Here is a 27,594-nt window from a genome sequence, read left to right as displayed (position 1 = left end):
TTTTTGTTATTTTTTATTTCAAACGATCAAAAAGACGTGTTAAAGTGCATTTTTCTCTTATTCTTCATTAACAGCAAATGGTCAGTAGTTTAAAAGCTTGATTCGGAGATGAATTGTAATACTAAAACTGATTTATTCTGTATCATAGATAGATAAAGTGTGTATCAGGAGAGATAAATGCTGGTGAATTTCAAAGAGATAAACAATTATAGTACCTAATGTTAATTTTTGTTTCTAAAATTCTAATGTCTAATTTAAAGTGATGATTAATTTCAAATTTAGGTGTAAAGCAACATTGAAATATCGTTTTTCATGTAAGATTTTCGAGTTCAATCGCGAATAAAAGGTTTACATTTAAAATTAAAAACGCTGGTTAAAATTGGTATGAAGAGTGAACGTTAGATGGCACTGCAAACGCTAAATTTGGGTTAAAGTTTAGGTTTTTTTAAGCAATTTATTCAAAGAATAGCGTTTTATTGCAATTAAATTTAGTTACAATATTTTTTTATCAGCTTTGGTAAATATAATTAACTATCAACGTTATACCCTTTGGTAATTATAGAAAGTTTGTTTTGATCCAATATTTTGATGACCAGAACCCTTTGGATATTACTTTTAAGTTGTGTAATACAAAAACAAAATTACAAAATGACCTTGATTATTTATTGATTTTGGTTTACAAAAGCTTGAGGCAATTTGATCTATGTGAAGGTAAAGAGGACATAAATTGTATTCCTATGGTAATGATGAACAGGTAAGCAAAGTGAGGTAAAGACATAGGAATTAACCCAAGTTCAAAGAGATACTAACGTAGGTGGTAACCGACACTGCAATTTGTAGACAAATTTTCATGGAAAGCAAACATTTTTTACTTTATTTATTGGTTTTATTATATCAACTAAACTGTTTTAAATACCCTGAACATTTGATGAATTTGGATGTTTCAAATTATTTCAAGATGAGTTGATCTGGAAAACAAAAACGTTAACCCAACATTGGAAGTTGACCTTCAGTCAAAATGACTGTTTTTAACACTTCAATCTGTTTCTACAGTTATCATGCAGCTATAAACAATCACCAATTAGATAAATTATTTGATATTTCTTCAAGTTTGATTAAGTAAACATCATCATATTAAACAAATCCTAGCATCATTGATGATGAGAAAAGCATCAAATCAAATTTAAAGCCAAAATTATTTTGTTAATATTAACCTTAATTTGAAGCACGCCTGGAGTAAAATCAAACAATACTTTGTGATTTACCTTGAAAATTTCCGCATTATCTTCAAATTTAATAGCAATAACTTTTCACTCTCAAATCAAATCTTATTAAACTTGAAAGTAATGCAATTAAAGCAAACTTGAAATCAAATTAACTGATGGCCAGGAAAGTCCTATGAAAATCATTGAATCCTCCAACAGAGTCAAGTGTTTCCTCATTGAAAGTTTTGTACCCCAAGAGCTGGTAATTATTGAACTATGTGTCCAAGCTTGATACAACGTTTGGATGAGAAAATGAATAATCAATTTTCTCAATCAATTGTGAACAATTAATGCCTCCAAATGAATCATAGAGAACGCAAACGAAAAAAGCAAACGTCATCACCAGAATCATCAGCAACATTAATATCCAAAATAAACATCAGTAACAATGAGAACGAGATTTTGCCATTCCAATGAGATTTTAGTTACATGGTGATGAACCTGTGTGCCTGTGAACAATAATAGTCATGTAAAATACGTGCAAAAAACAGGAAAAAAAGTAAAGTCCATATTTAGATGGAAATGATATTGGCTAAGATGGATGATAATATCGTTGAATGAATTTCTCATAACAGATAAATGTAATCAATCGATTTCTACATTTGATTCAAAATTTATCTTCAATCTACCTTTTACTTGTTCATTTTTATCTTCATCTTTAAAATTGTTTTGCTCCTCTCTTCACTTTTCCCGTCGACCCATTCAACTTGATAAGATGAAGATAAAAGATATTCCCACAAATGGTTACAGATTTAGTAGAACGGAGTCTTTCTTTTCTTTCTTTTCTTGATTTTCTTGTTCAGGTTCTTGTTTTGAAACACCATCAAGAGCAAGTGAAGATGAGAGGGAGAGTAAGGCCAGTTAACCCTGTAGACGCATTAAAACATGATGAAAACCAGATGAAGCCAGGGGTAGTTGATAAGCCACTTGAATCGGAACGGCAAAAGAAAGAGAAACATGAAAGATAAAACAAGAGTCTGTCTCCAGGTCAGTAGGCCGGTTGAGTGTGTTTGGGTAAAAAGTCGGACAACAACCTTTACTTGGAAAGGTCAAGGTGTTTTTTTTCTGAAGGAAGATGCCTTTATCCGTTCTTTGCCCATTCCAAACAACATTTTCTAGTGGACGCTTTCTCTTCTAATCAGGGCAACAGCAGCATACAGCTTTACCAACAGAAACAAGTGTTTTCATTTCAATGTGTAACTTGGATTCAGGGTTAACAGGAGAGAAAACCATTTTCTCTTAAATTCTGAATAAAAAATGCAAAAAAATGATGGTTAAAAAGTAACATTAAAACAAGATAGATCAAGGTGAAAGATTGTCTAAAATAACCCAAAAGAGTGAAGTTGAAATTGAAATATAAAAATATTGGCAACTTTTTGAATGTTAAGATATGATTTTGATCTGGTTAAGTCTTTCTTGGTTAATGATTAATATTTTGCCGCAATCGATGAAGTAATTTACCTATTTTAAATTTTAGTCACCAACCATGTGGACCTTTCCTATGAGTGTCTCGATGATTCACTTACTAAACAATTAGATCAACAAAGTATTATATTTATTATGATATCGTCATTACTTGACTGTATTTTCATAATGTATTTAGTTGATCCAAAATGATGAGCTACAAGACTTGATTATGCTCGCCATTGTTTCCAAAATTTCATAAATCTGGTCATTCATAGGTTATCCATTTTATTACATGGTTGTTTCTGGGAGTCCAACGATATATTTACCTTAAGAAAGTTGCCATTATATATTAGTTATACACAGTCTTGTATAATGTACTAATGTATAATATATTATACATTTTATATGATAAAAATAGATGAAAAGTTTGTAAACATACCTCAATGAAATTACAATGGTAAAAGTAATATCTTTGTAAATATTTTAGACAGCATTGAAACTGATGAGCTGATATAACTGGTAAAGAAGGTGCAAATCAAATAATTACTCCTTGTTTTTTGGTTTTTGGTATCTTTTCTGGTCCATTGTTCTCTTTTGGGTTCTTCCTTGCTTTTTTAGGTTACATTGGGTTAGGTTGTCAAGTGTAACAGTTTACATTGTTGCTATTTACTTAAATCACCATCTAAAATCAAAGCCAACTCGAATAAAGAATTGTAATATTTGTCCTTTTGTAATTAGATTGTAGTTCAATTTCTTAATCCGGAAGAGAAGAAGCAAAAAATAACCAATTTAGGACTCGATTCCAAATGTTGTTGTGGTTGCAACTGATTTGTGTTTATCGACTTCTATCTGAATAAAAATTCTTTCTTCCAAACCATTCAATAGTGAAACAAAAAGTAGACTTGATTGAAATGAGAGACAATCAAATAATGTCGATTAAAATAATGATGGACTTCTTTTTGCATTGATCTTTTTCATCTGCTTTTTTGTTATGTTATTTCGAGTGTGGGTATAGTTGATTTGATTGCCAAAAAGAGCTGATTGAATAGGAAACTGCGAACATGAAAATGTGTCTGTCTGACTTAAATCATTGACGATTAAAGAGTAGTTAAATTGTCCTTAATAACATAATGATGAGCCTGATTAAGAATGTACAGTTGCAAACGTTTTCAGGTATAAACACACTCTCTTTTCAAAACACTTTTTCAGGCAAAGATAAACCCGTTAATTTAGATTTAGTTCACAATTTTTTTTCTCTTAATTCGCCGAATCAAATTTCTCCAAACCATGAGGCAAAATGTGTTTAAACCTTTTAATAACCTAAATGGTGCTAAATTGTAAGAAAACTAAATTAGTTCACTTGATCGTTTTTAGCATAAATTTTCAACATTACCTACCTTAACCAATAAAAAGGAATATGCCCATTGCATTTCAAATTTGCTCCACGATACCATGAAAATCACAATTGTAAAAGGTCAAGTTAATGGATAAATCAATCAAGCAAATAGCATTTCGCATTCATGGTCAAAAGTAAACCTATTAAACCAAACAATTTAGTAACCATTCGTTAAATAACACAAGATATTACAATGCAAAAATAATGCAAAAAATGTAAAGAGTTAGAGGGGCCGATTGTAAAGTTTGTTTTGTTGGCGTAATCCTTTTGTCTTAAAACGCATAAAAAGCATTAACATATGTTTATTTAGCCGCTTCTTTTTTTACTGTTAATTGATTATTGCTATTTTAATTGGTGTGTTTACGTTTTTAATTCAGGTAATCGTCAATCAATTGGAATTGCATATGGTGGAAATGTATAATCTTTAATTACAATGTTACAAAAATGAAGTATTTTTTTCACAATTTGACAAATTCAGTCCAACAAATGAGCGAGCCATACAAAGCGATATCAAAAATAAAGCCTTGGTGTTGATAAGGTAATAAGGTAATTAATTATTTATATTTTTCCATCTCTCACTTATTCTTAAATTACTTATTAACTTGACTGTTTATGGTCGAGGTCCTGTATTGATATCCATTGAAGTCAATTGAAATTGGATTGATTTTTTGTTCCCTCTCTTTTTTCTGTCCTCTTGTTGTATGTTTCAATGATGATGTCTTACAATTCATGACGTTTGGCGTTGACTTAATTAACCAGGTATGACATTTAACTATTTTCCCGATTTGAATCAATATTTTCTCTCCATTTAATTTGTTTTATTCATTTCTCACAGGTAATACTGATGTTTCTCCTTCCATTGATATTATCTCACTTGATATTGGCTATTTTGTATTGATCCTTGAGCAAACATGGCAAAAAAAGAGGCAACATCCAATTCCTATGGAGTTTACTGATCACGACGACTTTTATCTCAAATGTGTTACACAAAATTACTAACCCAACACACTCTTAATTTATCTATATCTTTATATTATTATTTTATATAAAATTTTACATTAGTACATCATAAGTTTCTGAATTGAATGACGAAACTTCAGTGTAAACACATAACGCACACTATTAATAGATAAAAGTTGTCAAAATTAGTTAACAATCTAGTTTGTTAATAACTCATCAATGACATAACCTGGAATAGTGAACCTTTTAAACTCTCATATTTTCATTGTGACTCAAACAACTCAATCATGTGAATTTGCACATAACTTTTACTTGATTGTGCTACTGTTTGTCTGTGCAGTTAAATAATAGACACTTTACATAAAATTTCAAAATAATCGAGCAATTTGAGTACATTATTCCAGGAAAACATGGCGAGTTGTGAATAATTGACTTAATTTCCTTATAATTATTACAACCAAATTAATGACCCAAAATTTGTCAAGTATCAAAGCCAAAAAAGCCTAATATCAAGTCCCTCTACTCTAGATAATATTGTTAATATTTATTTTGATGAGTGAAGATTAACTGATAATATTAACAATTTGAAAAGCTAAAGTAACCTTGACTAGTTATTGATTTTACTGTTTCCGAAACTTGAGGCAATTTAATTTAGGTTGCTTATGCATTTACTATATTTGAGTGAATAGCAGGATCAATCAATAATTTTAAAACTCATCAGTCAATGAAACAATCTATTGGATGCTGTTGTTCCTGTTGTCCGATTATTAGTTACCTCTGTAATTTATGGCAATCAACAAAGGTTTACACATCATGTAAGAACCTGTACCAACTCAATGAGACTTACATTGAAGTAGATTGTTTTACATATTGTACACTTCAAGGTTAACAATTGGTTACCTTAGTTATAAGTCAAAATCAAAACAGTCAACCTAACAATTAGCTAAATTGTCTGATCGTTGATTTATTGGTAGTCTAAAGGACAACACATAAAAAATGTACATGCATTAACTGAATCGTATGATTGAACTATCAAATTGAACGCAGAGTAAACCAACAATCTATTTGAATTCCTACTTCTTGCCTGTTCAATTTATGTTAAATTATTATACTAATTTTCATCTTCTCTTTCTTTTCTTCCTCTCTCTCTCAATAGATCCCATGTTTACCTTGTCAATCTTGGAGTATGAAAAAAATTACCAAATGAAAAATAACAAGTCAAAGTCTTGAATGGATCACCTCGTATTATAATGAATACAATCAACGAACCAATTGATGGCCAGGAGAACCCTAAAGGTTATTAATTGCCTGGAAACATTTTAATTTATTTTACTGTTATTCTGAATTAATTTGGAAAGCTGATGATGGAAAGGGAACAGAAGAAATGATAATGTTAACTGGTTTTGTTTTTTTTCAAGTGAAATCCTTTCAATGAGAAAGTTTGCCTTATCTTGGTCAAGTTTTCAGGGCTAAAGCTGAACATACATTTACAAAAGAGAATCTACATCATCATCATCATTAACGTACAACAACATTCGTATGGTTTAGTAATGATGTACTTATAATACCAAGTACTGGAAGAGAAGCAAGTAAAAGCTAAAAAAGATGGCGAAAAAAAGGAAAGATTAAAGATGGCGAAGCAAGTTGAAGATGAAGAGGGCTAAAGGATAGCAAAGATTTCGATAAATTGAGAGTTGAGGGTTAAAAGGTTTGTCCCGTTACCTCCCTTTGAAAAAAAGCTGATTGTGAGGCCACTTCACTTTTTCCTTCGTTCTGATGAATCTCGTGAAGATGGAATCACAGCAAGCCCGAATAACAACAACAACAACAAAAAAGAGTCTGCTTTAGGTAAAATGATGTTCCCACAAAATGGTTTCAGGCTGAGTAAAATCAAGTTTTTATTCATTCATTTCTTTCTTTCACTTGTTTCTCTACCTTGTTTAGATTCAAAAATTGTAAGGTCAGTTAACCCTGAATAGCATCGGTTGAAGAGAAAGGTCAGTTAACCCTGGAGAGATAAAAAGGCATTTCCATCATCATCATCATCATTATAAGACTACCCACTAATACAGTTTGATGTCATTTGAATCGGAACGAAGAAAGAGCAAGTAGAGAGTGGATGATGATGTTGATGTTGATGGTGGTTGCGATGAAAGAGAGAGGATGGATTCAGTAAAAAAGATGAAACAAGGAGCTGTCTCCAGGTCAGTAGGCCGGTTGATGTTTGCAATATAAAAAAAATATATCGGACAACAACCTTTACTTGGAAAGGTCAAGGTGTTTTTATAAAGGAAGATGCTTTTATCCGTTGGAACAAATAGAAAGATGGATTCCAAGATGATCAACAACCAGCCGGACGCTTTCTCTTACCTAATTTAGGCCTCATCTACATGTTATTCATTCACCATTATTTTTCATCGTTGATTCTTGATCTTCACCATCATCACCACTCTCATCATCGTCACTATCATTATTATTATTATTCATTGAGGGTTAACGGGCAAACAAGCGAAACGGGGAAAAGTTTTCAGATGATATTCAACGCTAAAGAGCAATCCGAGTTGATGGTTACAGAAGAAGAAGAAAAAGCAAAAACAATTAACAATCAACAATCAAGATCGCAAAATTTCACTATCAACAATCAAGACAGAAAAAGCATTCACCTGTAATTGGTGTGAGTGTATTTTTTTACTGCTACTCCTGCAATCATCAGTAAAAGTGATTTACATTTTTCTTTATCAACTATCAGTCAACGAGGACGACGCTAAATAGTGTCAATTAGTGTCTTATTACTCTTCAGCCGATTCGCAATAATGAACTAATAATTTAATAGTTACGGACAAAGTTGATCATTTTGTTGTTATTTTTTTTTTGTCTTTCAAAGTACAACACATTTATTCAAAGCATTTTTTGTCTTGGCTTTTTTTATATATATATGTTATGTTCATACATCGCCAATTTGGTTCAACAAAAGGTGAAATGTACTTAAGAAACCTTTAAGAACCAACATTTATGTACAGGTATATAAGAGTGAAAGAGAAGAAGAAATAAGAAGAAGAAAAAAGAGAAAAGATGAAAAGTCGAGAGAAAGGTAACTAGATGAGGCTTGGGATGACGATGACATCCACATCACACTACAAGAATGAGTGTCGAGTGATTAAACTCCCAACAATCAACAAAAAAAAGAGATAATTATTGGACAGCATTTTTGATTTCCACTTTTTGTTTACGGTTAACAATCAATCTTGACCATATCCAATCAAATGATGACCACATCTACTGAATTAATCCATTTCTTTATTTATTAGAGGCAACAAGGGATTGTGTATTATATATTATTATTAACATTAACATCTTTTCTTGACCAATTGTGTGTGTGTGTATGTTTTTCACGGACAAAACAATAGATAGAGACACATTAAGATTGAACAGGATAGAGATGTAAACTTGTGCAATTGTTATTCATATCTGCCATTGATGGTGATGCTTCTTGTGGTGTTGCTGGTGGTTGTGGTTATAACTTCATGTTGATGGTTTGAGTTTTTACAAATGAAAGAAAAAAAAATGTCAAAAACAAAAACAATAAGATCACATATCATCTTGATGAACCAGAAGATGATGAAGACCAAAGGCAGAGAGTGTGAAATAACAATAATGAAAAGTAAAACAAAAAATTATCCATTGATGTCTCTCTCTCCCCCTCTCTTTGAGTTGATCAAGTTATTACAGTTATTGAGTGAAGATACACAGATGATATATTCAAGATGATGATGATGATGATGATGAGATGAGATGAGATGATGTTGAGGATGATGATGTTGATGATCAATGTCACTTGTATTGAAGGTTTATGTGTAAGTGAATGTTGTGTGCATTTCCAATCAATGCTTGTTTTTGTCGATTTAGTATTTTTTGTAACTTGTCTCGTCAATAGTCAACTAGTTAATAATAATATAATAATAATATAATAATAATAATATTAATAATAATAATAAACTTCTTATTTTTGAGTTGATTTGATTTGTTAGAAGAGAGAGAGAGAGAGAGAAAGAAAGAGTTGATTCTGGTGTCTTTAAATATATTTTGATGATGGTTTCGTCCATTTTGTATTTATTGTTGAATTTGATTTTGGTGGTTGGGTGATTTAATTAAAAATAGAGTTATCATCATCTTAAATCAAATTAATTATGTATTATCCAAGTCAACGTTATTAACAAATTGCTAATAATCTTTCATCATAAGTCTAAAATTGTCCAACAACATTTTAATCATCAATTTGGGTGACTTTTGGGTTTTCATGTAAAATTTTTTTTGGGTAACAAAATACATTGAAATGTATTTTTGCCTTTCAATTCAGCAATTCCTTTAACTATTTACTTGCTTCAAAGATGGTTTCCACTTGATATTGATTTGTTGATTAATTTTGGTTGATGTTGGTGTTGTTGTTGGTTTGCTTCTGGTTCTGGTATTTTTTTTTATAAATTTTGATTCATTTGATTAAATTAAACATTGTCAAGCCGGCCAATTACCATCATTGGGAACTCGCAATCTTTTCTGTATTGGACCTTCGTAATCGGAGCTGCAGGATGGATCAGGCGATGAAGAGGTTGACGGTGTTAACGGTGGATGACCAGGCGATAAATGGCTTGGTGTGTTTGATGAGGGCCTTACAAGGTTACCCGAAACTGAGTGACCCTGGTGGGAAAGATCCCGTGGTGGTGATATTGGTTCACTTTTAACTTTAACTGATGAGGGTGAGGTTGATGGGGGTGGGGTGCTTACAGTGCTAACTGATAATTGAGGTGGATTAACACTCGTACTTGGAGGACTGATTAATTGATCCGGATCAATGGGTAAGAAGCATCATGATCGAGGTGAAAAGAGAGTGAAAAGAAAGAAAGGGAAACAAGAAGATAAATTAAAGTTAATTGTTGGATGAAAAGTGCAAGTATTACATTTTTATTATAATGATGATGCTGATGATAATCATAAAATAATTAATAACGATATTTAAAAGCAATGGAAGAACGAAATTTCATCTTTAACTTGATGACAACAACCAAAAAAAAACTTGGCAAACCTTAAGTCAATCAGTTAACATTTATGTCAACCCAATGATGATGATGATGATTATGATGATTTTTGGTGATTGACCTAAATTATTTAAGGTTCAATTGAAATAAGATTTGTATTGCAATAATCAGCAGTTAATTGTGTAACTGTAAATGATAAATTGTATTCTTGCATATAATAAGCAGCAATACAACAACAAAAAAACAAGCTCGAGTTGAACCTTTTTTTAGGAAGGTTTATATTGTAATCATTTATTTTACTCAAAGCAATTGTAACCAATTGACTATGAATTCTGGTTGACAGTAACAAGGTAGACAAAGCTAAACATCATCATCATCGTCGTCATCATCATCAATGATCTAATAACCTTTGTTAATAGCTTAATCACACGCACCATCAAACCATCACTTAATATTAAATCACCAAATAACATTGGTCTTCACTATTAAATGGTTCACCAAATTCACAATGAAAGTCACACACAATGATAATTACCTAAGTTACCTATTCTGATGTAACCCCTGGTTCTGGGTTACAAATATGTTTTTGTCAACTCACAACCAATCAACAGTAAATTGATTGTTAATTAATCCAATTTACAATCTTAAATAGTGGCTGACAGTTATAAAATGATAATTAAAAGTCTGCTAATCAAAGGAGTAAGAAATGACTTCTGAATAACTGTTTACCAATGTCTACATTGAACAACCCAATCTTTTACCCAATCTTTTTCAATCAAAATTTTCTCTACCTTTTTCTTGATTCCATCATTTAAATTGCTTACCAGTAATTAATAGCATTTAACAGTTGAAAAAAAATGTGATCATGATAAATGATTATTCAATTGATTAAACAATTTTTTTCCTCTGTAATGGGTAAATGTTGTTGAAACTGCTTGAAACCCAAAAATTGACCAACGTTTAATGAGAAAACAAAAATTCTGGTAAAAAATGGCTAACAGCTATTTCCTTGTTAACTGGTTGGATTAAAATTGTGATTGAACAATTGAAAATACTCATCATGTAAATGTGAGTGAAAAGAAGATGAATTGGAAATAAACAACAATTACTATTAGTAAATAACAATGTTGTTCAAGTTAATTTGTTACTAGAGTAAATAAATTGTGGTACTAATTTACCTCTATCAAGGCTATTAATCAATATATTTATCATTGAAGGTTTTCATCGTCAAATCATTATTATCATCACCTTCGTCTTCCTTGATTGTTACCTTCAATGTTTTTTTATTTATTTTGCTTTTCTCGTTACTATTAGTAATTATAATCAATCATCAATGCATTCTTGTACAGAGAGAAGAGAGGTTTTTTGGGTAAAGATTAATAAACTTACCTTCCATGGTTTATACTTGAGGACAGTTGATTTTGATGTGGCCAATTTTGAAGTAAACCCGATGAATTGAACGTCGAAATATCCATATCTGAATTATTTAATTGAAAACCATCTAAAATTAGAATAAGAATGAAACAAGAGTTGAATGAAAAATGAAACAAATGAATAGAGTTGAAAGATGAACAACAACAATGATAGGATTGAAAAGGTTAAGATTAACATATCTCATCGTCATTAAAATGAATGATAATGGTGATGAGAAAAGATGGGAATCATGGTGAAAATTGATTAAAGAAGATAAATTAATTCTGTTAAATTGTAAACAAGGTTAACATCTAGAAACAAGTGACTCGAGTAAACACTTAATTGTACATTAATAAGCAACAGTTTTTCACGTTTAGCATCAATAGCAATTCGTGATTCAGTGACTACAATTTTCGCTCAACTTTTGCCATTTACATTTCACAGCATTCATCTGACATTCCCTTCGAGCTAGAATCAAAATTTTAAGGAAATAACCAGGTTAAAGGGTTTGAGGTTTGATGATTGCCAATTTCATCTAATGTCAAAACCTGTCAATGTTCAAACAATGATAGACATTTCTCAAGGTATTTACAACTTGATTTTGTGAAGTTAAATTTTCAATCTTAATCTTGCCTCATGTTCAACTCAACATGTTTTGTGTCTGATTACTGTTAATGAAGTTTCCAAGTCTATGAAAATTACTGGCGATTACTTTGAGCAAATAGTAGCCTTTACTTTAATGATGATTTCATTATCATTGTTGTTGAATGTGTTCATCAATTAAAATTGAAAATTAATGATCAACACTTACTGGAACCAAAAGATGAAATGGAGGACGAATAAGCCGACATTGCCGTTGCTGAGGATGAAATTGCTGAGTTAAGAAGCGTACCATTACGTGATGCCTAGAATGCAAAATGATGATCAAATTGAAGAGACAAAGAAGATAAAGGTGAAAAGGGGAAGAAATAAGAGATTGATTAGTAAATGGAGAAAAAATCAAAATATTTTTTTCCAAGTGAACACAAAAAAATATATATCGATATATCATCATATTAGGAAGGAAAGGAGTTGAATTTAAGGAGATTGGATGATAAAGGAAGACAAGGGAAAAGCATATTCCATTGGAAGATAACGAGAAAAAAAGAGATGAAAAAGAAAGAGATGAAGATGAAAAATGATGAAAATAAAAGCAAAAGGTCTTCAAGGCAAGGTTTTTTTTTCTTGCTTCTTTCCCATTATCAAGGTCTTGGAATTGCAAGAAAATAAAAATGCAAGGTAAACCTGAATATTTGGGTGAGTATGTATTCAAGTGAATAGATCAATGGGTAAAGTGAAGAGGAAAGGTGGATAATAATAATAACTCCTGGACAGGGGAGTGAAGAGGAATGAGGAAAAAAACAGAAAGGCAAAAGAGTCTCAGAGGGTGGAGTAGGTCACAGTCAAGGTATTTCAAACTACTCAGTGGTGCAGGGTAAAAAAACAAAATGAAACCAAAAAAAATGCAAAACTCTATTCAGAGTATATATCTATAATGTCTATGGATATTCATGTCATTTATGCATATAAAATATTACAGTTAGTTGTTCAATGTAAATATTTTGTGTACCATAGCAACATGAGTATTGGGTATGACAACACGTATATTGCCTCTGGATGTTGTTGTGCTTAAACTGTTATTGGACTGTCCACTTGGTAAAGGTGATGTTGGTGAGGTTAAGTTTGCAGCAGATCCACTGCCACTTCCATTGCCAGTCACCCCACTGCCTCCACCTTTGGCCGTTAAATGGTGGTTGTGGTGGTGATGGTTATGATGGTTGTTGGTGTGATTGTTGTTGTTATGATGATGGTGAAGGGTAACATTGGTGGGTATAACTGATGTGCTATTGGCTGGTGTCAGGTTTGGTGAAACGTTTCCTTTAATACAAACAATTGAATTGGGTGAACTTGATTCACCTGATAGTGAAGAGGGTGAACAGGGCTGATGGTGAAAACCATTTGATGAGCCACTGGTCATGTCTAACATTGCACCTAAAAAAGAGGTTTTGTATTCAATCGATGGAACCAGTAAAATGATAATAGATTTAACCAGAAATAATAATCATATAACCAGAAATAGAAAGTATCAAAATAGAGAGAGAAAAAGAAAGAGAGAGAGAGAAAAAAATTTAATCAGATTGTGATTCAATGAAGTATTCATACAATATGATTATTATCATAAAGATGAAAAGTTATGTGAAAATGTCATCAAATCGTCATAAATATCGTCATCATTGATCGATTGAAAATGGTATTTAAAATGGTTTTTAAAGAGATGACAAAATATTGTCTTACAAAAGCAAAAATAGAAAATGAAATAAAGAGTAAATTCATTTGTATTATTCCATCATGAAATGTTCAAGATTGAGATGAAGATATACAAGGTTTCAAGTGATTTTTGGGTAAGAGTGAAACATAAAGAGGATAAAAGAAAGAGAAAGATCATCTTTTTTTTGTATGTTCAGGTAAAAAACAGAACCATGGTTCACCTACTTTTCAAGAGGATGATGAAGATCATCAGGTTACTCAGAAAATGTTGAATGGTGAAAAAAGAACCCAAAAAAGACTGAGAAGAAAAAAGAAAGATGAAGAGTTGAAAAAAAAGGATTGAGAGTGAAATAGAAAGAGATGAAGAGAGAGAGAAAAAAGATTTACAGCAAAAAAAAAAGGATTGCTTGGATAAGCTTGCCAATCAACTTTCTATCACTACTTTCATCAACATCATTTTGAGCATTTACTTTGAGCTTCACTTTGAGCTTCACTTTGAGCTTTGAGCATCCTTTTCTCTTTCGTTAACATCGTGATGATGATCATGAAAAATGATCATTCTTTTGTATGTAAAGATGAAAGAAAGGTAAGAAAGAAAGAGATGATAAATTAACCCCACCGTGATTCCCTAACCCACACTGAGTTTGTTACCCTAAATTTGTATTGAGATGAAACAATCAACAACAAAAGCAACAAAATCCAATTGGCTTTAACTGTGTCAACCTCAACTTGAAACAATTTGCTTGATTGTTGTTGACCGTTGACTTTTTTTTCACCACTACTGATGCTGATTGAAACATCAATGTTAAGATAAGTTCATCATCGTTCATGATGATGACAAAAAAAAAGTAGAAGAGAAACAGAATCAGTAAATTGTTGTTTAGCTGGTTAGACAGTAATTTAGGCTAAATTTTTCATATCCATTATTATTAACATCATCATTATCATCATCATCAACAACAACAAGATGAAACAAAGATTGTCAGGCAACACAATAAATAGTAATGACAATAAATAACGGAAACATTATTCAAATTGATTGCTAATTTGTTCAATGATATACAATTTTTGCTGTTAAATTATCATAAGTCGATTTAAATTGTGGCGATGTTTTTACAGTAATGATGAATAGTCTATGGTTTTGGTAGCAACAACAATTATTGTTAAATGTTAATGAATTAAATCCAGGTAAAACTGAAACAAAAAGCTCAATGATAATGTATTTTCAATTGATTTATGTTTATATCGGTTTGCCTTTTTTTTTATTTTCAAAGTACACTTTTTTATTTTGCATCAAGCTTAAGAAAATGATTTACTAATTACTAAACTAACTACACATTTAACATCGTAACAATTGCAATAACAATTGCTACTAATGACAATAAAGGTAATTTTTACGGAAATACCTTTTGACAAACTTTTTCCTCAATTTGTTGATTGTTGTTGAAGCTTTTGGCTGATTGTTAACAAACAAAAAGTGACTTAGTTTTAATGAAACAATTTTTACTTTACTTTACAAACCCAATATCAAGTTGAAGGAGGAAGAGGAAGGCAGAGAGTAAGGTAAGCAAAGTTAAGTAAAGGTATGTAAAGGTATGTAAGAATATAAAAAAACGAGTAAATCAACATTAAGAATCTTTTTTCTTCTCTTTCTTCATTCCCTGAAAGGAAATGTCTTCATGAAAATTACAATAATAAGAAATGAAGAAAAACAAAGAAGAAGAAGAAAAAAAATGATGACAAAAATGAACCTTGGATTGAAGTTAAATCAACAACAATCAATGGTCAGTTATCATTATTTACTTGTTTACTATCATCATTATTTGGTTGACCAAGAAAAGGAAGATAAAGATGAATAAGATGAAGAGAATCACAAAAAGGCTGATTGAAGAAGATAATTGGATGAAGATGGGATGGTGAGAAGATGATGGGATGAAACGAGGGTCGAGGAACCCGTTATGATGATAAAGATTGGCGAAAGGGAAAAATTGCTTTCAAAAGCTGATAGACTTGAAGATGGTAAAGCGAGGGTCGGCGAACCCGTTAAATGATTAGGATTGGCGAAAGGGAAAAAAGTTGGTTAAAGAAAGGGAACAAGAAGATGATAGACTGACAGAAGATGATCATCATGATGATGATGTATTCTGTTGTTTGGCAAAAAGAGAACAAGAGAAGTGGGTGAAGAAGAAAAGATGATGATGATGATAAAGGAAGGTAATGAATGGAGTATAAGTTGACCACCCTGAAAAAAAAGAAATTTTTTGAGGTCAGAAATTGAGATCAAACCGGAATTACTATCAAGTTTGCACAGCCTCTTTAAGACCAACTTCACCATCATCTTGTTAATCATCATTATCATCCTCATCAGATACATGAAACATTCTGTGATCTTCTCATCATCTCTTCTTTTATTACATTTTTGCCTTTTCTGTTTTCTTTTTTCCTTCAAAACGAGCTTTTGAGCTTATTTTTTTCATTCCTCTCTTCCAGCGTTCTTCCTGTTAGAACCTTCGAGTTCTCGTTTCGCCACGATAATAATAATAGAGTTATAATTATTATCATTATTAACAACAATACAATTATCATTGTATTACAATTGCTATTCAAAGTTAAATAAAATGTAAATTTTCGTTTGCACTCTAATATGCGAATGACCTTAAATTGAGTTTCAATTTTGTCATTTTTTCTGTGTAAAACTGAACTTTCATCATTTTTTATCAATCAGGTTCAATTTGATTTTCCCCAAAAAGATGTGATAATTCATGATTAATTTGCTAACCAAGTTAATCTTTGATCAGTAAATTGATCATTTTGGCAAAAACATTCACTTAACAGTTGAATTAGAAAGCAAATGAATAAAATTAAATCTGTAAAAGGATATTTTAATCAACATTTAATTTTGTGCTTTCAACTCATTTTTTGTTGTTTCTTTAAATTCATTCAACCCTTGAATTTGGACAATTTGTTTTGACCAAATTTTTAGGTTAAAATTGTTTCATTTGTAATTCATTGGTTGACTTTGGGTATCGATTTAAAGAGGTCAAAAAGATGCTTTTTGCACACATTTTAAGCTTGTTTAAACATTACTTGGACTCTTGTTGTGTATCTTCAAGGTTGGTAAAGATGAAAAGGAAGATGAAAATAGAGACAAAAATGAAAATGAAGACAGAATAAGAGGAAAAAAAAGAAAGAAAAAGATGATTATTGTAAGGTAAAACAAGATTGAATAACAGTGAAAAAGTAACGGCAGTTTAAATCGGATTTCAATTTATCCCGGATATGCTAATTGATATTGAGTGATAGTAAAAGAGAGAGAAGATGATGAAGATGATTTGAAGAAGAGAAGAGAAGAGAAAGAAATAGAGAAGAAGAAACTGAAATAATTGTGAGAAAAAGATGTTTAACTTTTTTGGCTAAAGAACGACTTATTCTTGAAAAACGTACTCGAATCATGTTCAGTACTTACGAAGGAGGAAGTTATTAGTTGATTGTTGTAATATAAGTTAATTCTTGAAAAGCGTCGTAACTATCAAAAAATTGGCATTTTAATTTGCTTACTTTAATCACTATTAAAGCCAACTGTGAAAGCAAAATGGAGTGACCAAGTTAATGTGATTCCTCTTTGATAATCAATTAATAACTTTACATTGACTAATGTGAAAACAGAAGCACCTCAGGTTTATCAATATCTAAACCATGAAAGTGAGATAAAATGTTCATGTTGATGAACCAATGAAATCATATTTATTTTCAAGTTTTGGGTTAATCTACTTTTCTGTCCAAAATGATTGAATGATGAATAATATTTGGCTTTTGTTGGCTTTTTTCAATGGTAAATTGTATTGTGAACCAGGAATATACTAAAAATGGTTTCCGGTGATCTTTTAATAGATGATTTGTTTTTGTTTTCCTACAATGCTCATTGACTAGACTGGTTCACATTGAGAAAATTCATGGGAAGATTAGGAATGAGAATTAAAGAGATGAGTAAGATGAGGAGGAGGAGGAGGAGGAGGAGGAATTGAGCTTTGAAAATGATGTCAACAAAACCTCATAAGGTTCGAGACAATGTCTTTTCACAGATTTACAGAGATTTAAATTGACTAAAAAAATGTAGCAAACTACTTCCGAGTAAAATGTAATGAATATCATTGCAAGTAATTGCCATGGGAAAGATGATTCAAGATGAACAGTGAATTGAGAGGAAAAGGTAAATGTGTTGAAAAGTTAGTCATTGATTCAGTTTGTTAAGTTAGTGTTAATGAGCAAAGATGTGTAATAATGACGATTGATGACGATTTGATTTACACTTATGTTTAAAATTAAATGATTAAATTGATTGTTTACCTGAGGAACTTGGCCGAGGACTGATTGAAGCTGGTTGAGGTGATAACTGAGCTGGTTGAAGTAGACTAGAATCCTGATTTGGATATGGCGATGAATTTAAAGCTACTGTAACTGGCACTGGTGATAATCGAGATGATGAAGGCTGGGACTGAATTGATTCATCAAATTATGTAGTAAGTCCAATGGATAAATTATAATAGGTGATGATGATTATGATGATGGTTAATTGTTGCATTGTTCATTCAAATGTTAGAGCATTTTGCATTTGATTTTGTTTCAAAGGGATTTTGGTTTTGGTTTTGTTTTTTTTTTGGTTTTTTTTTTGGGTTTTCATTTGTGTGCGTTCATAAATTAACCAATGCAATGTAGAGACAAGAGAAAGGTAAAGTTGGAAGGATTAGGTTAAGGAGAGATTTTTGGTTAATGATGAAAAGGTGAAAGCAAAAATGAAAAGTTGAAAGGTTAAGGTAAATAATGTAAAAACACAGGTACAAAAGGTTTATGTGTTTATGATAGCGCATTAGGAATGGTGATAATCATACAATTATCATAGACAAAATTAGTTGGAAAGAGGCAGTTGAAGGTTTGTGGGTGGTAAAGTGCAATATAACCAAACAATTTGTTCAAATTATAATAATAATAACGATAATAATAGACATTCAGGTGAGTCGAGTCGTTTTTTTTTATAAAAATAGCAAAAATGAGAAAGTGAATGAATAAAATAAAAGGATAAACCAGAAGGAAAAAGTTACAAGGTTTGGGTTGAGTTCAAGGTTGGTGATGATGAGGAAGATGATGATGATGAGAGAGGAAAAGGAAGAGAGAAAGGTAAGAAATAGAGAAAGAAAGAGAGAGAAGAAAGAGAAATGATGAGAACCAGAGAAAAGCCATTCAAAGAGAAATGAAATTGATAACAAATTTGGGTTTTTGTTTCAATACAATTTACTCATTTCAATTTAATTTTAAATTGTTGATTGTTTTGCACATTGACTTGAAAAAATTGTCACTTATATGATGATATATTTGATTAAAATGTACACTAATTTACAAAAGGATAGTTAACTCATAATTTTGTCAATTTTACTGGCAAAAAAGCAAAATTAAATCATTTCTTATTTTCATCTATTTAATGGGACAATTTATGTATGAAAATGGATTAATGATGAGCAGCAAATTTGGTTAAATAAATTGGTTTAATTGTAATACTTTAGCCTCTTGTTAAATCATCAAAGAACAAATGATTTAATTGTGTTTTAAATAATTTACAAAAAATTGACAATATTATAAGTGTGCTATTCTTTATGCAACAGAGTGTAATTGTGTGTGTTATGGTGGATATATGGATATTCAAATTACCCTGTTTCCATTGATATGGGCTGGATTCCTCTGAAGCATCATTTCGTATTGCTCACTGATTTTGTTGTAATTTTGCTCGCTCCTTTGGTTCATGGTGTAACTGGCCTCATCAGGCTCAGGACTGTCGCAACCATTGGCCGAATTTTTATGCTCTTTCTTGTTCAAAGTCTGGAAAAACAAGTAAAAGTTTAGTCATGAGTTGTGATGAGTTTGCCGAGTTGGTGAAAAAGGATTGTGATACTTACCTCTACAATATCGCTGTTGGTCCGGCTTTCATGGGGCTCATTGTACTCGGTATATTTAAGGAGCACTTTGTCCATATCGGTGCTGGCATATTGAAATAATTTATTTGTGCTATTAAAAATGATGAGAGCGATCTCACAGTCACACAATACACTAAGCTCATAAGCTTTTTTCATCAAACCAAACTTCCTTTTGGTAAATGTGACCTGAAAAGGTATATTTTGTACATCACAAAACAAAGATACGATGTATTAAAAGTAAGGCTAAAAAAATGGTTGTACAAAGGTCAGTGTTGAAACTGGACAAGGCAAACAAACAAAAAACTTGAAACACTGTTGTAAGGTAACTGTTGATGGATTGATATTTGGAGGGTAACACCAGAGGTTAAAGGAAACATGGAATCAATGTTTAAACTCTTGACCAAAGGTTATATCCAAATGTATTCCAGTTACTGTTGTGTAATTGTTGTACCTTGTCGAGTTGAAGACACAATTTGAATTGGACAAGGGCTGATCGGGTGACAGTAAAAAACTAAACTTACCTGACGATTACGTTCATCTGTAATCCTTGAAATTTGAATTTTTTTGCGTCCCATTATATAATATTATTGTTGGTTATTTATTACTGTTAATGTTCCAGTTAGTTTAATGTTGTTGTTGTTGCTTCTGTTATCAATATATAACTGTATTAATGATGATACTGGTGCCGATGATGATGGTGATGATGAAGATGATGACAGTGAGATGATGTGATGGTTAAATCTCTATAATAAGTAAAAACTGTAAATAAATAAAATGTTGTGTTAATCCAAATACAGTTTAACCAGTCAAGTAACAACTAAGCAAGTGAATAGCAACAGACACAGAACCGATTCAAAGTGAGTTAGAGGAGCTGAAAACAAGTCGATGAGTGAGTCAAGATCAGAGAGGAATCAAGCGAGAGAAAGATAGACAGAGAGAGAAGAAAGAGAGAGGGAGGTTGAAAGATGCAAGTGAGAGAAGAGAGAGAGAGAGAGAGAGGCGAATGAAGAGAGGGATGAAAAGGGATGAAGAGCGATTGAGGTAAAACATGCAATAACGTGTATAACGATATGAGCGTCTCTCTGTAGGAAATTGTATCTTCACTTCAATCTTGAACCCAATATTGTCAACCCTTTTTTTTATGGCGGCCTTTTCACCTTTTTTTGGACAAAACGAAACAAACTTACTCTGGTAATTGGTAAAACTGTTTAGGATTGAAAGGTAATAAGACAAAAAGCTTTTCCCAATATACCTTGACTTAACTTCAAACATTTAGTCTCATCTTCATCAGTTTCATCCTTTTTTTACCAATAATAGTTAATAGCTTTAAAATAACTAATAGGCCGAATAAATAATGGTCAATGAATGGACTTTTTTAGGGTTCACTCTTGAGTCCGTCTTAGAGTCCGTCCTAACAAGGGATAACAATAAATAAAAGGTAAACAGGACAAAATGGGAAGAAAAAGTTATCGCTAACTTTGGCCATTCCTTCATCGTCATTTCACCATTTCGCCTTTTCTTTCAATCACTTACTCTCTCTTAGGTTTCTTTCAATGATGATGATGATGATGAAGATGAAGATGGCGGTCTGTGTTGAGACCTTTCGAATATTTATCTCTATCTTTCTCTTTCTTCTTCTTGTTCATTTTCCTTGCCTATCCTCATCTTTACGAGAGCATCATTTTTGGAAACTATCCAAATTGCATTAGATTTATCTTGCTTTTGCTTTGAAATTGTCATGCTAGCAGATTTTGGGATCCATCCCAAGGATCCATCCACATCCCCATCACCTCTCTTTCATCTCCTTTCTTCATTTTCATCATCATCTTCATCGTCTCCTTTCCTTTCTTTTGTACTAAAACCAAATAACATAACTTTTCCCTTTTCTCTTCTTCTTCTTCTTCTCTTCTGGATTAACGATGTTTCCACTTCGAAGTTTTTACTTGAGGTTTAAGGTTCTCACTCTAATCTTCGTCATCGTCAGCTCCATCACTATCACTATCATCAACATCATCTTCATCATCATCATCTCTTTCTTTCCCTGCTTTCTATTCAATCTTTTAATTTTTCTTCTTCTTCTTCATCTTCTTCTTTCTCTTAAACGTTTCAAGTTTGCCTTTTCAAGAGTCTAGCGTTAGACAGTTAAGTTAATTACCTAAGGAAGTTAGGTTTAGTAGAGTGTAAGATGAAGACGAAAAGATGAATTTATGAAGATAATGATTTTGACGATGATGTTTGTTAATGAAGAGAGACTCACGCTTAATATTTATGCCCAATGAGATTGAGAGTAACCAAAAACAAGAGAAGAGAGAAAAGGAACCGGAAAGTGTAAAGCACGTTATTTGGTTTTTATTTGACACGCAATTTCTTCCTCTTCTTAGTCTCATCTTAGGTCTACTCTGCCCTCTCCTCTGCCCTCTCATCATCATCTCTAATCATAATCTTCATCATCACCTTACATTGTATTTTACCAATACCAATGCCTAACGTAATAAAGTTACGCCATTTCCGTTTCTAGTTTTCTGTATCCATGTAAATGATAGTTAGTATCTAATTTGAACACAATTCAGGTTCAGTGATGATCAAAATTAAGACAGTTAACATTGTTTTTCCGCTCATCCAAATCTTTTTCATTCTCATTCTTTTATCATCCTCTCTCTCTCTCTCAGACTGCTGGCCAATCGTTTATGGGAACCAAATCTATCTTCAATTATTGATGTATTATTATTATGATTTGGTCTCCCGTTGATGAGACGTTAAAAGGAGCGCAAAAAAATGTAAGATTATGATTGCAATGGTGATGAAGATGATGAAGATACAGATGAAGATCCAGGTGAGAGTATGAGTGAGTATAACGTAAGTGTGTCAAAAGTTTCTCTCGCAAAATTTAATATCCAAAAATGAAGTGACCTACCCTTTTATCATCATTTATTAGAGTAACCTCAGAATAAGTTTTCTTCTTCTCTCTCTCTCTTTCCTTTTCTAGCTTCTCCACTTTTCCCTTGACCATTGAGATGTCCATTGATTTTGTTTACTGGATTAAGCTTTTAGTTTCTATTCAAATAACAATCCATTTTACTATTTTTTATCCTTATTTTTCATCCATTTTCAATATATGGATTGTTGTTGTTGTTGTTTTTTTTTCTTCCTCCTTTCCTTCTCAATGTAGACGAAAGAGGTAGAGAGGTTACACAGAGAGGGTGGGATAGGTTGAGGGAGGGAGGGAAGGTCAGAAGAAAGAGAAATAAGATGAGTGAAGAAAAGGAGGAACATTGAAAGAAGGAGAGAGAGAAATGGGAGTTGGTGACCCTTTAACAAGATATTTGGAGCTGACCATAAGATAGGTGCTGAGAAAGGCTGAGAAAAGGAAAGAAAGTGGATTGAAAAATATGGATATAAGAGGTCAACAAATATAACAATAAGCAATAGACATTTTGATAAAAGAAAATCTTTTTTACTCTTTTTCGATGAACTTACACTCTCCATCTCTCTATCTTCATCTCTCCCTCTCTCTCTCATTCACTCTCTACAACATCTGTCTTCTTCCCTCTTCCTGTTTTTGCCTATCTTCAACAATTTTAAACTTTTTTTTTCAGTAAACATGTTGCTTGTTGTTATGTATGAAGAGGTGAAAAGACGATGGTGATCAAGACGATCATCTAGATGATGATGTTGGATGAAGGGGATGAAGAGAGAGGTGGATGGGGATGTGGATGGATCCCAAAATCTGCTAGCATGACAATTTCAAAGCAAAAGCAAGATAAATCTAATGCAATTTGGATAGTTTCCAAAAATGATGCTCTCGTAAAGATGAGGATAGAGGCAAGGAAAATGATGAACAAGAAGAAGAAGAAAGAGAAAGATAGAGATAAATATTCGAAAGGTCTCAACACAGACCGCCATCTTCATCTTCATCATCATCATCATCATCATTGAAAGAAACCTAAGAGAGTAAGTGATTGAAAGAAAAGGCGAAATGGTGAAATGACGATGAAGGAATGGCCAAAGTTAGCGATAACTTTTTCTTCCCATTTTGTCCTGTTTACCTTTTATTTATTGTTATCCCTTGTTAGGACGGACTCTAAGACGGACTCAAGAGTGAACCCTAAAAAAGTCCATTCATTGACCATTATTTATTCGGCCTATTAGTTATTTTAAAGCTATTAACTATTATTGGTAAAAAAAGGATGAAACTGATGAAGATGAGACTAAATGTTTGAGTTAAGTTAAGGTATATTGGGAAAAGCTTTTTGTCTTATTACCTTTCAATCCTAAACAGTTTTACCAATTACCAGAGTAACTTTTTTGTGTTGTCCAGTAAAAAAAGGTGAAAAGGCTGTCATAAAAAAAGGGTTGACAAAGTTGGTCATTTTTGCAGACAGCTGATAACTTATTATCAAAGCTTTTTGCTGTTGGATTGCTTTAGTTAACAAAAAGGTTTATGATCAACGAAATCTTGTTGCCATTTTACAATGCAACTAAACAATTTGAATAATGAATATAATGAACAAAATAGAGACCAGAATTAATCATGTTTCCATGAATTTCTGGTAATCATTGGTTTAAACTTGTATTGCTCCAAGATTGTCATTTGATAGGAATCTTAATAATCTCATGGTTAACATTTTTTGGACTCTATTTTGCTTACAATTATTAAATTTAATTTTTGTTCATGTCAATATTTAGTAATTGATTTTAGTTTGTTTGCTATTCTCATGGAATCTGATTCAACTCATGGATTAATGCTGATTAATACATTTCTCACAACAAGGATGGTGAGATGTTTTGATAAACATGAGGATGATGATCGTCGTCAGCATCATGATTATCAAATGGTTGAAATAAATAAAAATGGTGAGAGTTGTTTTCTGGTTGTGATACTTTTATTATTAATACACTTGACTCTATGTTACCTCTCATTGGTTTATATCTTAACTAAAACTGCAGATAAAAAATGGATAGTTACCTGACAAGGTGCAAGTGATTTCACTTGAAGAAACAATCAAAGGTAACGTTAATTGTAAACAAAATAACACACATTAACGTTCAATTTTGGCAAGCCAAATTGGAAAGCAATTCATAAATCAACCCGAAAATTATACATTTTGTTACTAGACTGGTGAGAGAGTGAATGGGAGTGAAAGTGGGTGAGAAGGTCATCAAATTGAAAATGAAATGAAAGGAGTAAAAAATTATCAATTAAGGAAAGAAGTTGAATTAAAAAAGCTGATTGATAACAAGGACATGAATGCTGTTGAAATAATTCAATGTATGATTGCGATGAGGTGCATAACTATCACAACATCATCGTCATCATCATCTTATCTTTCAATCAACTCTCTTTTTCCTCTGTCTGTTTGTCTTCTTCTCTCTCTCTTTACCTATGTCTCTGTCTTTTTTTTCATCTCACTTTTATTCTCACTCATTCTCTTTCATGTTACCTTTAAACAAGGTAAATGCTGTGATATTTGAATGGCCTCGAATACTCATTTTTTTTTCTTGCTTCTTGCAAAAAGAGACAGAGAAAAACAAATTGATAGACAGGTAAACAGACAGAGGAAGAGGGGAAAGAAGAAAAGATTGTGAAGAGAGAAAAGAAAGAAAATGAGACAAATTGAGAAAGACAGTTAGGATAATCTCTCTGTGTTACTGAGTAAGAGGTCTTTTCGGTTGAACCTCAAGGAAAAGGCTTAAAAGATTGGCTTTTCGTTATGTAGGGTAAGTTAACAATAATAGCTAAACAATATTGACGGAGGTTAGTGAGCTTGAGAGATAAATTAATCTGATGGTGATCATGAAAATAGTGGTAACTTAAAAGGGTTAGAAGAGAGAGTGAGAGAGAGACAAGAATCAGGTTTTGATAGCAAAAATGAGCACAAAAAAAACTGGTTGCTTACCTCAAAGTACAACCAATGGGTTAACCTTTGATAATTACAGAGATGATGAAAACTGGTCCTGTAGTTAATTGGTTTGTTTGGTTGTTGATGGTTGATATTTATAAACAAATTAAATTTGTAAATTGTTAACAAACAATAAAGGTCACAAGTTGAAGATTCACAATAGTCAATAGTCAATAGTCAATTGAGGTAAAATATTAAATATTATTTTTTTTTCCTAGACTCTCATTTAATGTATAAAATGAAAATGATGTAACCAGTGTTTAGGCTCCAATCACTGAATTGATTTGAAAATTTGATGTAAACACAGATTTTATACACATTTATAGATTATTTGAAAAGATGAACAATAGATTATAATAGATGATGATATCATAATTTTTCGAGAGAACGATTATAACGTCGATTATAACAATTTTAACGCATTTAGTGAAATAAACATAAAATAGAGAGGTCTTACGATTGATGAAATGTACACAGATATATGTGTGTGTGTATTTATATATATCTATGTAAGTATATTATATATACTAACGAATTGAAAAACAGTTAACGGTTTAATAAATATATTAACTCTACAAGGCTTATAACTGTTTAATGAAAACAATTATACTTTTAACAATGCGTCTTGTTCAATATATTATGATAATATTTCACAGCTAATATGGATTAAGAAGGAGAACAAAAACGAAACAAATTGATAATGAAAAATGACACAAAAATATATTGTAATGTAAACAGAAAAAGACTAAGATTTCTCTGAGTTTTAACCTAATTTTGTAGATTTCATTTGTAGAGGGTATTACTGTCGGTTAGACGCTACCTAAAAATGCGCAGTGTGTACAATTCAGGAATCATGAGCAATACAAGATTTGATAAAAAGAGGGGTAAAAATGAAATGAAAGAGGGGATTGTTTACAGTGTTGTTAGGGATCATTGTCATGAATCTAAGATATGGTGACATCAATCAGCAATTTAAGACTGATTTTCACATGTTTCAAGAGTAGTTTTCAGTGATTTTCATATTTTTACCAATACGAGTAAGTTGTACTCTTTTGTCATTTGAATGGACAGTGACAAAGAAGATGTACGTTGGTTGGACTGTTGATGTGACAGATTCGTCTTTTGTCTCCTATTAGGTAATTGTATACTCCGAGAATGGTCCAGGTCGTCGTCCCCAGCTTGTCATGTCCGGTCCTGGTTTCATCGAGAAAAATGGAGCAGTTATTGATTTGATGAGTGTCTACTTGAGAGGAGATTAAACAATGTTTCCTTCGTTTGAGTTGTACCATAGATCATATTTTGGGTAAAGTCTGGTTTAGGAAGTAATTCTGGTTTGTTGCGAAGTATCCTTTGTATTATGGCTCTTTGGTTGTGGAGGTTTTAGCAAGAATTGTTAAGCCAATTCTTAGAATCTTGATATAGGTGGGAATATTGTTGGTAACGGTGTTTGGCGGCAATCCTCTATCAAAGGGTTTAAGTTGAATGTACAAGAAACCCAAAAAAACCAAAAAGCCAGGATTGGAGCGCCCTCTTGTGATTAGAAATGTTACTATTCCTTACACTTGTTTCAAGTATTTTAACCGGTTGATTCATCGGCAATAAGTAACTATCGGTTCATGAATTACTATTTTCATGAATAAATCGCATCTGGATATTCAATAACCAAAAGTCTTACTTAGTGTTTCAATAAATCTAAATGTTTGATATTCTTCTCTCGAAATTTATCAGTTACAATATTTTGTTTCTAGATACTTGACCAGTCGAAACCAAAGCGACTAGATAATTGAAATTATGCCGTTATTTTTGGGAATATAATCATGATTACTCATTCTACAGTTACTAGTAATCGGTTATTTGGTGAGTTCTGAATTTCAACCGCTGAGATTCGAAAGCTACAAATTTTTCATAACATTATTTTTAACTTTTGATTGAGACAAGTTTAAGACG

At 31.9% G+C, this 27,594-nt stretch overlaps 1 protein-coding gene and 1 long non-coding RNA gene across 6 annotated transcripts; one reads left to right on the top strand and one right to left on the bottom strand.

The window, feature by feature from the left end:
- The first annotated feature begins 4,309 nt into the window (after positions 1-4,309).
- On the top strand, positions 4,310-9,084 carry LOC107362388 (uncharacterized). The gene is made up of 4 exons (XR_001568657.3): positions 4,310-4,614; positions 4,904-5,843; positions 6,185-6,876; positions 6,973-9,084. It is a non-coding gene; the product is annotated as an uncharacterized LOC107362388 (long non-coding RNA).
- Positions 8,306-26,390, bottom strand: LOC107362383 (uncharacterized). 5 transcript variants are annotated; one of them, XM_015929433.3, is made up of 10 exons: positions 25,645-26,390; positions 24,714-24,863; positions 20,269-20,506; positions 19,730-19,933; positions 19,485-19,652; positions 18,129-18,276; positions 13,084-13,505; positions 12,286-12,379; positions 11,451-11,562; positions 8,306-9,856 (listed from the first exon to the last, which is right to left on the bottom strand). In XM_015929433.3, the coding sequence occupies exons 3-10, from the start codon at positions 20,320-20,322 to the stop codon at positions 9,541-9,543; spliced, it is 1,518 nt and encodes a 505-aa protein (XP_015784919.2). In that variant the 5' UTR covers positions 20,323-20,506; positions 24,714-24,863; positions 25,645-26,390; the 3' UTR covers positions 8,306-9,540. The 5 variants fall into 5 exon arrangements, with proteins under 5 accessions (XP_015784919.2, XP_089122325.1, XP_015784917.2 ...); XM_089266199.1 differs by having other exon boundaries at positions 20,269-20,392; XM_015929431.3 differs by lacking the exon at positions 24,714-24,863.
- Between the last annotated feature and the right edge of the window lie 1,204 nt (positions 26,391-27,594).

The sequence above is a fragment of the Tetranychus urticae genome, chromosome 1 (genome assembly GCF_039701765.1).
Source record: "Tetranychus urticae isolate SD_2017Ah chromosome 1, NJAU_TeUrti_SD_1.0, whole genome shotgun sequence".
In the NCBI taxonomy this organism is placed as follows: Eukaryota; Metazoa; Arthropoda; class Arachnida; order Trombidiformes; family Tetranychidae; genus Tetranychus; species Tetranychus urticae.
The sequence above is the reverse complement of the archived record's forward strand: the minus strand, read 5'-3'. Positions and strand labels throughout refer to the sequence as shown.

What these genes read in the sequence shown, in the direction of transcription:
- LOC107362383 (XM_015929433.3), bottom strand. Translation starts at nt 20,322, where the DNA reads ATGGGACGCAAAAAAATTCAAATTTCAAGGATTACAGATGAACGTAAT. An exon ending in CAGATGAACGTAATCGTCAG is followed by an intron (nt 19,934 to 20,268) that starts GTAAGTTTAGTT and finishes ATACCTTTTCAG; the next exon opens with GTCACATTTACCAAAAGGAA. An exon ending in CCAATACTCATGTTGCTATG is followed by an intron (nt 12,380 to 13,083) that starts GTACACAAAATA and finishes TTTGCATTCTAG; the next exon opens with GCATCACGTAATGGTACGCT.